The sequence below is a fragment of the Sinohyriopsis cumingii genome, chromosome 2 (assembly GCF_028554795.1).
Source record: "Sinohyriopsis cumingii isolate HCF-2022 chromosome 2, ASM2855479v2, whole genome shotgun sequence".
NCBI classification, from domain to species: Eukaryota; Metazoa; Mollusca; class Bivalvia; order Unionida; family Unionidae; genus Sinohyriopsis; species Sinohyriopsis cumingii.
The window spans coordinates 21,686,090-21,698,964 of record NC_142962.1 but is presented as its reverse complement, the minus strand read 5'-3'; the positions used below and the strand labels follow the sequence as shown (position 1 = coordinate 21,698,964).

At 32.9% G+C, this 12,875-nt stretch overlaps 1 protein-coding gene across 2 annotated transcripts in view; it reads right to left on the bottom strand.

Annotated features, from left to right (window-relative positions):
- Positions 1-12,875, bottom strand: part of LOC149804449 (adenylate cyclase type 10-like) — a 175,717-nt gene that overhangs the window by 132,683 nt on the left and 30,159 nt on the right. For both annotated transcript variants that reach the window (XM_089940570.1, XM_089940579.1), the window contains exons 7-10: positions 10,005-10,208; positions 9,098-9,180; positions 4,740-4,890; positions 2,904-2,935 (exon numbers count right to left, since the gene is read on the bottom strand). In XM_089940570.1, the coding sequence (XP_089796696.1) occupies positions 2,904-2,935; positions 4,740-4,890; positions 9,098-9,180; positions 10,005-10,208 (470 nt within the window). The remainder of the gene's footprint in view (positions 1-2,903; positions 2,936-4,739; positions 4,891-9,097; positions 9,181-10,004; positions 10,209-12,875) is intronic.

The following is a 12,875-nucleotide window of genomic DNA, read 5'->3' as shown; positions in this document are numbered from 1 at the left end:
TTGACAATGCTGTTGAAGACACATATGAAACACTCATTTGGTCATGTGATGATGCTCTTGAACACAAAGAAGAATCACCTGTCTGCTGCACATAATCTCTGTACAGCTGAAGAAGATGCTTCTTTCCAATTGAAACTGAGACCTTGATGTTCTTCTCAGCTAAATGTTTAACCAATTTTGATGCAGTCCAATTTTCTGGAATGTCTGCCCAAGTTGAATTTGTTGCAGTGATGACACCCTGGTTAAGTTATGTATTGCAAATGCTGGTCAAATGATTAACAGTTTGTCTTCATCTGCGAGAAGCCATTGTGAGTTGAATACAGTAATACCTCGTGCATTCGTGTTTCTGGATTCGCGAATTCACGGATTCGCGAAATTTTCATTGGTACCCTCTATGTACATGTTTTCTTTATTTTATTGAATTGTACCTTCGTTATATGACTAGTGTGGCAAATACCCATTAGGCGATACTGTACTCTATTTTTACGTCAACCATTTATTTCTCTTTTTAAGGGTAATGTATTAAGCTAACTTTTAAATGAAATTAAAGTGCTTTGGGTGCAGGATTTTGGTCATATTTAGGGTTTAAACCCTAGAAATAAGCATTTATTAGCATTTTTAGTGACTCGTACCAAACATTCGCGATTCCTCCTGATCCACGACTGGTTCTGGAACCTAACCTCGTGAATGTTCTAGGTATTACTGTAAACATACATCCCCAAAAGACAGAAAGTAACATGTGGTATCAGCAAACAGAAGAACTGGTTCAACATGACAACATATCTAAATTTAGTTACTAGCTTATTAACCCTTTACCTCATGTAAGCGTCTTTGGACGCCTCTACTCCATTCGCATGGAAGCGCCTTTTGAAGCCTCTACTCCATTCACATGAAGCACCTTTTGACACCTGCTGTAAACATCAGCCATTTTGAGCTGGTTTTCGTAGCACCACCTTTGGGGACCCCCCCCCCATTAGATACTACATTCATTTCTGCGAATGACAATTATGTCAGATCACATGGTTGCTATTTATGCACTGGTCGATATCTGCTATTTAAAGTAACTGGGTCGTAATCTCCACTCTCCAAAATGGCAGCCGCGGATTTCATTCAGTACGTACGAAGTTTTCACGATTAAAATCACAACCATGAAAGATTCAATAACTTAGGTAAAGGCTCCGTGAAAAATAATTACACAGCTATAACAATCGGACTTTACTCTTAAATTTTTCTACATATAATGGATGTGTACCAAAAATGTAAAATAGTTAAAATTGCTGTTAAATGTACCATAAACTACATTGCTTAACAGTTCACAGGCAGGGTTTCATTCAGTACTTACGAAAAGTTTTCACGATTAGAATCACAACTATGAAAGATTCAATAACTTAGGTAAAGGCTCTGATATTGATGTAGGCAGCAATTAGTTTTTATAAATTATCAAATTCAGATGACTTAGTGATGCAGACACAGACGAAAACCTTGTAAATTTCAAGTATCGGAAATGGCAGCTATGGTTGGTCACGCGGCCTCACTGACATGATGGTGAACGAGTCCTCTCTCGATTTTAAAGAACATAAAAAATTCTTCCGTGAAAAATAATTACACAGCTATAACAATCGGACTTTACTCTTAAATTTTTCCACATATAATAGATGTGTACCAAAAATGTAAAATGGTTAAAACTGCTGTTAAAACGTAACATACACTACATTGCTTAACAGTTCACAGGCAGGCCTATGTGTATGCTGTCGACTAGGTTGTTGTTGTTGTTGTGGGGTTTAACGCCATTTTTCAGCACGATGGGCTATACATGGCGGCCAGTATTAATGGTGGAGGAAGAACCCGGAAAACCCTGGAAAGAACCACCGACCCACGAGAAGCTACTGGCAAGCTTTCTCACATGCCCACATTGGCTGAATCTTAGACTCAAACCGCCGCAGACAGAGGTGAGATGGCAGTGATCCGTAACGAAGAGCGCTTTAGACCACTCGGCCACTCGGGGCCCCTGTCGACTAGGTAACAGGTGTTCTATTTATAGCACGCTGCACTTTGTCGCTATGCTCTATGAGGTAAAGGGTTAACATATACTGGCTGCAATAACATCATGTCTGGCAGAGCAACCATAGCAGACAAAGAGGGGCCCAACAAGGGCCAGAGAAGGATGCACTATGTGTTATTCAAATTATATTTAATCGATTAAATCACAATAAAACCGAATTGACAATATTGACACTAATACAAATACTAGGGCTGAATTGACACTATTTAGACTATTGCAAATATTATTGAGACTGAACTGACACTACTGCAGATATTGCTAAGAGTAAACTGAAACTATTGACACTATTATAAATGTTAGTAAGACTGAACCGGCACTATTCACAATACTATAAACATTAATTTGTATGAACTGACAATATTCACACTACTGCAAATATCATTAATACTGAGTTTTCAATATTTGCACAAATTAAATTATCAGTAACATTTTTTGCAAGGCCCAACTGAAAATATTTACATTACTGTAAATATTATTTTAGCAGACTTGCAACAGAACTGAAAAAATGTTTCAGTACTTAATTTACACATTAAATCTCAATATTATAATCCACTTCACAAAATGTATTTGTTCTGTATTGTAATTAAAAATGTTCTAATTAAGTTTCACTTTGAACACTCACCAATGGGCAAGACATTAACTCTCCATGGAGAAAAATCACACACACTTGCATTACACAATATAAAGACTAAGGTTGGAGTAAAATTATTTGCTATTATCATCATCAATTCTCTGAGTCTTACAACTTTTAATCCTGTTGTGATAATACATTGTATACTCTCATTTTATCTCCAGATGCCACCATGGGCAACCTTGCAAGAGTTCATAAGCTTGTACCTACCTTATCAAACAAAAACAATTTATTCAGACAACCTGTAAAAGAGATAATAAGAAATGTACAATTAATATATATGGCTTAAGTCACTGTAGGTTGACTATAATTTGCTTCAGATCAATTTTTAACATTTCATCTTAATCCTCAAAATAACATTACATTTATTTTATAATTTATTCATGTATATCAGGGATTCTTTTTCCCCCATCCCCCAAGTTCAACCAGACATTCTGACAAAGTTCAAAGACATACATGAATCTGCTGTTTGTAATATATGTTTATCTTAATAAAATGTTTCAACCCCTCCATAGGTCTCATCAGACAGTAACAGCAAACTATAAATTTATAATTATGATATGCAATGGATTTCTGTACAAGTTTCTATTTTTGTAAGACATTATCTTTACAGTTTTTGTGTGTGTAATTGACCATAATATTGTCGCATATGCCCCATGGTAAATCCATTCACTTAGACTTCATCAGTTTGGAAAAACTTTCTCTTTTTTTGTTCATATAGATTTCTGTTTAAATTTTCCTCCCACTTTCTGCCTGTTGTCAATAGATCAGCTTTTTATATCAACACCTAGATTTATTCACATAAGTCTATCATGAGTGTTTACACTCAGCTTGCATTGCAGTTTTGATAAATTTTGTGAAAATTAACACTCATACTCAATGCTTGAAACTGGAAATTTCTATCAAATAAATCATATTTGGGTACTGTCTATTCATTTAAACTAGTTTTGTCAGTAATTCACTGCTGAGAATCAGTGGTTTTACCATAAAATGGATGTGATATTTGTGTACACTATAAAGTCAGTGGTTATACCATAAAATGGATGTGATATTTGTGAATACTATAAAGTCAGTGGTTATACCATAAAATGTATGGCATTTAAGTATACTATTCAGTTACTAGTCATACCATGCATAGACATGACATCTATCAAGTCAGTGGTAGTACCATACACTCGATGTGACATTTGAGTACACTGTTAAGTCAGTGGTAGTACCATACACGCGACGTGACATTTGAGTACACTGTTAAGTCAGTGGTTATAACATACACGCGACGTGACATTTGAGTACACTGTTAAGTTAGTGGTTATACCATACACTTTAAGTGTCATTTGAGTTCACTGTTAAGTCAGTGGTTATACCATACACTTTAAGTGTCATTTGAGTTCACTGTTAAGTCAGTGGTTATACCATATACTGGATGTGACATTTGAGTACATTATTAAGTCAGTGGTAGTACCATACAATGTATGTGGCATTTAAGTATAATATTAAATTACTGGTCATACTATGCATGGATGTGACATTTGAGTACATTATTAAGTCAGTGGTAGTACCATACACTCGATGAGACATTTGAGTACACTGTTATGTCAGTGGTTATACCATACAATGTATGTGGCATGTAAGTATACCATTAAGTTACCAGTCATACCATGCATGGATGTGACATTTGAGTACACTATTAAGTCAGTGGTAGTACCATACAATGTATGTGGCATTTAAGTATAATATTAAATTACTGGTCATACTATGCATGGATGTGACATTTGAGTACATTATTAAGTCAGTGGTAGTACCATACACTCGATGAGACATTTGAGTACACTGTTATGTCAGTGGTTATACCATACAACGTATGTGGCATGTAAGTATACCATTAAGTTACCAGTCATACCATGCATGGATGTGACATTTGAGTACACTATTAAGTCAGTGTTAGTACCATACACTCGATGAGACATTTGAGTACACTGTTATGTCAGTGGTTATACCATACAATGTATGTGGCATTTAAGTATACCATTAAGTTACTGGTCATACCATGCATGGATGTGACATTTGAATACACAATCTCAAAGATCCTCTGTAAGAGTTCTGTCACATCTTGTCCCTCTTTAAGAACCAGGTTCATAAAAACAATGGACACTTGTCTCATCTCTGACAGGTATTGCAGGGGCTGACCATCATCCAGCTGCAGAAGACCAAAAGAAATGTCTGGTTTAAAAAATTATAGACATTGTGAACATAAAACAAGAATTGAACACCTGTTCTGCCACTATACAATGTACAGCATGACTTACATTTGTTACCATTAATAGTATTTCCTCATAAAAAAAATACCCATCATTTATCAATATAACACATGCATTAATTTGAGTGAAATAGAGGATACCATCAAGTGTCAAGAATAGGCATGCATTATATTAAAATAAATAGAGGATACTCATCAGATGTATAGATTATGCATGTATTACATTAAGTGAAATAGAGGATACCCATTATGTGTCAAGATTATCCATGTAATAAATTAAGTGTGTAACAGGATATACCTGAATGAATGCAAATGACAATACAACACAATGTGATTAAAGATGGAAATTTATGAAATGAATTAGTAAAAATATATATATTCTACAAATACAGTGGTTTTTTTCATGCTCTAAACATACATATCATTCAATTACTTTATCCAAACATTCACAAATAGGAAAACAAAAAAAACAAGATTCACATATTCAAATGTATGACGGTAAGATTCATATAATCTCACGTAATCTCATGTAATGAAAGTGAGATTCAAATAATCTTATGGAATGAAAATAAGATTCAAATAATCTCATGGAATGAAAATAAGATTCAAATAATCTCATTGAATGAAAATAAGATTCAAATAATCTCATTGAATGAAAATAAGATTCAAATAATCTCATGTAATGAAAGTGAAATTCAAATAATCTCATGGAATGAAAATAAGATTCAAATAATCTCATGTAATGAAAGTGAGATTCAAATAATCTTATGGAATGAAAATAAGATTCAAATAATCTCATGGAATGAAAATAAGATTCAAATAATCTCATGGAATGAAAATAAGATTCAAATAATCTCATGGAATGAATATAAGATCCAAATAATCTCATGGAATGAAAATAAGATTCAAATAATCTCATGGAATGAATATAAGATTCAAATAATCTCATGGAATGAATATAAGATTCAAATAATTTCATGGAATGAATAATAATCTCATGGAATGAAAATAAGATTCAAATAATCTCATGGAATGAAAATAAGATTCAAATAATCTCATGGAATGAATATAAGATCCAAATAATCTCATGGAATGAAAATAAGATTCAAATAATCTCATGGAATGAAAATAAGATTCAAATAATCTCATGGAATGAAAATAAGATTCAAATAATCTCATGGAATGAAAATAAGATCCAAATAATCTCATGGAATGAAAATAAGATTCAAATAATCTCATGGAATGAATATAAGATCCAAATAATCTCATGGAATGAAAATAAGATTCAAATAATCTCATGGAATGAAAATAAGATTCAAATAATCTCATGGAATGAATATAAGATCCAAATAATCTCATGGAATGAAAATAAGATTCAAATAATCTCATGGAATGAATATAAGATTCAAATAATCTCATGGAATGAATATAAGATTCAAATAATTTCATGGAATGAATAATAATCTCATGGAATGAAAATAAGATTCAAATAATCTCATGGAATGAAAATAAGATTCAAATAGTCTCATGGAATGAATATAAGATCCAAATAATCTCATGGAATGAAAATAAGATTCAAATAATCTCATGCAATGAGAGTGAGATTCACATAATCTCACATGATGAAAGCAAGATTCAAATAATCTCATGTAATCAAAATGACTCAATTGTACTCAACTGAAACAACAATCAATAGAAACAAACACATGACTTGGTCATTTGTACAGCTGTATGATTCATAAATATTTGTAATAACTTGCAAACGTGTCCACTGACAAACCACACAGTTTTCTAAAATTCTTGGGTTAGCCCACACTTGTTATGGCCACACACACCCTTCGTGGATCCACCATGCGCACAAATTTACAAATCAGCGGTTTCATCTTCATATGGCCTTGATAGTTGCATCATCTTCCATGAACATATAGACACACAGATGGCCAGAAAGACAGCCTGATATACCCGCACACACATACATACAGACAGCACAAAGTTCTCCTGAATTGGGTTGGCCCACTTGAATTGGCCACACCCACCCTTCATGGATCCAACATGAGCACAGACATACATATAGACATACATACAGATCACTACAATAAAATCAAACTGGTCATAATAATAAATACAGAATTAAAATCTATAGATACATGCTACTAAATTAAACCCCTAATAACAACTTGAAACAATTCAAAAGTTCACAATGTTTCAAATCTGCATGGTAGTAAAAGCATCATTTCACGATACGACATTAACATTGAATATGCCTCCCATATCAAATAAAATACAACACTTACCCCTATGGCTGTAGAAAAAAAATGAAGAAAGTTCACTCCTTGACAAGACCCAAAAGATCAGTGTGTCAGTTAGAAAACAAAATTGCCTTAAATCTACAGGAGAGTGAGTATTAGTAAGGGTAAAATACATGTGCATACCATGATTTTAGTGTCTCTCGCCTCAAGTGATCTATGATAAGATACATGCTAGTTCATTTGCTTACCTAGGAAAACAATTATCCACCCTAGGTAACATTGTACACATGTATGATGAAAATGATCAAATCGTTCTATGGTGAAAACAAGTTATTTCTTGCCTTATTCTGTGACAAAGTAAAATATTGGGTACCCATTATGTGTCAAGATTATGCATGCATTAAATTAAGTAAAATAGAAGATACCCATTATGTGTGAAGATTATGCATGTAATGAATTAAGTGAAATAGAGGATACCCATCATGTGTCAAGTCCATGCATCACTGAAATAAGCGAATAGAGGATACACAAAAAGTTTCAGAACTACGCACGAATTAAATTAAGTGAAATAGTGGCATGTGGCACAGCAGATCCAAATATTTATACCAGAAAGTTCAAAAACTTATGATCAATTGTGAAAATTCACACATGCATACAATATCAGTTTGGTTTGTAATCAGTTGGGGTTTGTACTTACATTTTTGTCAAACAATCTCTAAAGTTTAAAAATTTTCAAATACTGAAAAATCTCTAACAGCCTGAAAATATAATCAGGTCATCAAAATATGTATAAAAATATGCTTACCAAATTTCATTTGTCTACACTGAGTGGGGTTCTTTTGCAAAATTTTGTTAACAACCTTCTCAGGATAGACAGATGGACTGGATCAAATAAATCAAAACTTTTCTGTTGGCACCTGCAGTATGATGCCAAAGTCTTGCTTATGCTTTAGAGGCAAGAAAGATACTCAGTCTGAGTACCAGTGATTTTACTGGGAACCATAGTAGTCCCAGCATCATTTATTTCACTGATACTTCATAGGAAAGAAGCAAATTTAGACTGAGTATCTGACTTGGGATGACTGCTGTCCTAGCATAAATTCACAGACAAGAAAATGATATGCATCAATGCATATAGTAGTGCTGAACAGCCCCGTAGCACAGAAGTAGCTATGTAGTGCCAACTAAAGGTAAAATTTGATAAAAGTAAACATGCATGCATTCTACTTGAGGTTTACCTTTCAGGAGGTTATGCACAAGTTAGGAATATAAACCCTTCCAATCAATGTAAATGTGTACTGCATGCAAATTTAGGAATATAAACCCTTCCAATCAAATGTAAACATGTACTGCATGCAAATTTAGGAATATAAACACTTCCAATCAAATGTAAACATGTACTGCACGCAAATTTAGGAAAATAAACCCTTCCAATCAAATGTAAACATCAAGAACCACAAGTTATAATATACAATGTACAGATGCTAAAATTCTGTAAAATGTATATAAAATAACTGATAACAGTAACACATTTAAAATCCATAAAACATTAGAATTTTACATAAACTGCATTCCCTTAAAAAGTCCAGATTTTCTTAGGTGGTATGTCTTCATACAGTTTCTTCATACACATCAAAATACTTATGTCTCACATTGTACTCAAGGAAAATGCCTTACATTGTCAGTGGAACACTTTCATGGTATGCATTCTATTTGAAGTTTACCTTTCAGGAGGTTATGCACAAGTTATTTATGTTTGTTCAAAACACAGTCGGCACAATACCACTTCATCACTCTAATTTCTTTGATATAAGGGGTGCCATTCTGAAATTTATACTACTTTACATGTTATAGAGTTAAATGTTCAAAGGAAAGGTTACAGCTTTTGGTGAAGATACCTTCTTCATTACTGGTGGAAGAATATAGAGTCTCAGTGCCAGGTCTAATCTCATACCAGTAACTGTCTGTACTACCTTCTTCACTAAATTAAAAAAGGAAAAAAAGTTTGCTATAATGCTTTTTGGAAACTTTATAAAACATATTAATTTCACTACTGGAAAAAATATTTGCAATTTTAAATTTCTTTCTTTAAAAATAAATCAATATATAACTCTATGTCCAGTTTTTCAAGTCACAATATTACAGCTAAAATATTTAAATGTATAATACAGTACTATCATTAATGTTAATATCTAGACCTTTAATTATTCTGGACAACTTATTTCAATAGTATACAAAATTTCCAGACATCAAGTATGCTTCTTAAAGCTGACAAGAATAAAAAAAGACAACTTGGGCTGTAAACTGACAAATGTTTTACCCATCAGTCTACTGTATTTAAAAGCAGTTGAATGAACAAATTTACCTTCAACCCATGAAACCGTTTTGATTACCCTAACTAGTGTGTTGATTAACTCAAGTTGCTGTCAATGGGCAGCAACAAAAGCAGTTGACATGTTTCACAACTTGTAATTGTGCTGGTTCCTAAGCAAAAGTGGTCAACACCGCTAAAATTCAAGTTTTACAAGTTCCTGTCTTCTCAGTTTTATTTAGTGGCATGAACACATTCCTGATAGCACAGATGTTAAATTTCTAGACAAGGAAGTTAGGAAAATTTTGAATTTTCCTGGAAAATTTGAATTTTCCTGAGCATGTAAGTTATCCAGACTGAGTTAAAAGCAATTAAGTTTTAATGTCCAGATAGTTACAATAATAATGATAATTATATTACAAACTCTCCTATTAATTTCTAAATAAGGAAGACAAAACACTATTGGTGAAAGCTCAATGTTAGCTTCCTCTTACATTTCCCGAATTTAGACAGGGTTTTACTTCCTAGACCCATAGTTGTTTCTTTCAAATCTGGGAAAATCTTGATTTGTGGTGGGTCAATAGTGCGGCCATCTAAGTCAATTCTTCCTTCTGTGATGCTGCTATTAAGTGGAGGAACCTCATTTGACAAAATGTTAAAATTTTCTTCTCCAGCAGAAAATAATGACCAACGTTTACCTAGGGAAAAAAAGATGAAAAAAGATAGGAAACATCTTTTTTAAGTGCTGAATATACGTCATCTACAAACAGTAATGATATAGGAGCTATAACTTTGCCTGGTGCCACAAGGTCGGCATGCACTTTACCCTAACAACCAGGTGTAAAAAAGAAGCAAGATATTCTTCTGCCTTTGGGCCAAGATGCATCAGGAATTCAGGCAGGATGTTGTCATAGCATTATGCTTCGCCTGATTTGATGCTGCATAGCACCGTTTCAAGTTCTGTTGTTGTAAATGCTTCTGGAGTATTTTGATCTAGTTCATCTGACTTTTAACAGCAGTACTGTCGCCACTCATCTCGTACTTGACGTCAGTGCTGTTTCTTCAGGGATGCTTTTGCCACTTGTAACAAGTGTCTAGCTACAGCATTTGGCTTGACAACAGGGTGAGCTTGAACTGATGGTTGCTAGTAAGAAAGATGACACATCTTCAAGGAATTGTTTAAAAATACAAACTACTGTAAGAAGATTCAATTTCATAAACTGTTTTCAAAAGTTGTGAAGTAAGTCACAAAGGTCAATGAGTGAAGTGAATCACACACTACTAAGAAGTAATAAACAGAACAAAGAAGGTACATTTATCTTTTATTTCATGGATTAAGGGAATAAAGAAGATATGCAATACTGGGAGTCATTAAACATCATTTTGTTACGAAAAAAAATCAAAAAGAAAATCATTATTTCTGACATATGCATTAAAATAATTTACAATCAAGATAAACATGGACATGAAGAATATCTTAATTGGAGACAGTCTATATAAACAGAATGAATGTCTCTGAAATTATGACATCCACAAAAATTGTATCACGACTGTTGTTAACTTATCCAGAAAATGAATCACAAAAGCACTTAATTAACATCTTATAAACAGGATATAATAATTATATCTTCAAATAATCACCAACAATAACTTTCGCAAAATAATAAGTGAATACCTTATTTTATTTACATACAAGTTTTTAAAGTTACATTTTTTTATGGGACTTTTCACACCTGTCATAGTGACAGATCGTACTTACATTTTCGTCCCCTTCTCCCAAAATTTAGATTCAATGGCCAAATTATTTGATGTCATGAAATTAATTGTAAGCATTATATCCTGTTAATAAAAACACGCTCACATTTCCTGTCAGGCTAAATTCATGAAACTGAAACTTAAAAGACAAAGAGTCATAATCTTCACTACATTTATATCTTCAGGTAGTATGAACATTATTGCGTTATGAATAAGTTATTTAATACCCATATCAAATTAATTTATCTGTTCTCTATATTCCTTATTAATGAAAATCACAGTCTTGGTTTAGTATTATCCTTTTCTGAGTTTTCTTACACCAAAATAGGCTGACATACTTTGAACACCTGTCAATCCTCCTAACCATCTCAGTATCACTAGCAGAACTCAACATCAACTGCATTCTTGGTAGCATTAATTCAATAATGCTTCATATAAAGAAAAGTTTTAGCAGAGCTTTTAAACTCTAAAATGAAAGAAACCTGAATAAGCATGAAAACAGTGTTGATTTGCAATCTATATGTAACAATTTTAATGATTTTAAACAGTGCAGTGTTTGATTCATTCACTGAGGAATTTGAGACTATGATGCATAACTGGCTGGTGAAATTCCCCAAATTATTAATGATAATGTCTTACAATTATATGTCACTTATATAAAATTTAAAAGTATGGAAACACATGTCTCAAAAGACAAATCATGGTGATAACCATGCAATTTGTAAAGTTGAGGAGAATTTGTCAAGCCAAATATATAATGGTCTTTCCTTGCTATTAAAATTTATTTAAAAAAACCCCTGAAAATATATCCTTATCTGACGTGTTTATATATGATTATGGTTTTATAAGTATTGGAGTGTAAATTAATTTGTAAAAGTTTCAGTTCCAGACAGTACAAGCTAAGGTTTGTTCATTGGTACTGTTAGTAATATTTAGGACTGACCTGTTACTCTCCTTCCAGCTACGAAATTAAACTAATGCCTTAGCTATTAGGAAAAATACAATCCAGGTCTATTTTAATTTTGTTCTTATTTAATGACAATTCTGAGTTCAATCTGAGTTATATTCATGCAGATCTTCATTGATGGTAGATGACGGTAGGAGATTAAAATATTATGTTGCTCCACATGTGAAGTTCTGTTTCGGTATGCTCACATTTTCCACTGAACCGAAATAAACTTAGATGAAACTAGACAAGTACTGTCATTTTCAATGATTAATGTACATGCAAAGTGTGGTTACCATGATGTGCAACTTAAAGGATATATGGGTCTGGTTGCCTGGAGTTAGTTGTTTCGATCATCTTTTTTTGGACACTGAATTAAATATTTTTGTACGTTTTTAGACAGAAAAATAGATTTTGCAATCTGAAAACAGGCAGAAAATATGGTAAGGATGATCCTGCAACTGATTTAAGTTGAAATAAAAAAGTTTAACAATTAAATTTTCTCAATAAGCAGTCTTTTCCATACATACAACTATCTGCATGTAAACTATGCAAGAATCCAGCATGTATATTTAATAAAATTTTAAAAGTTACAAAAACTACTTGTCCTACATATGGAACTGAAATACAGAATGGCCAAGAGTGAACTTCAGTAAAAATACAG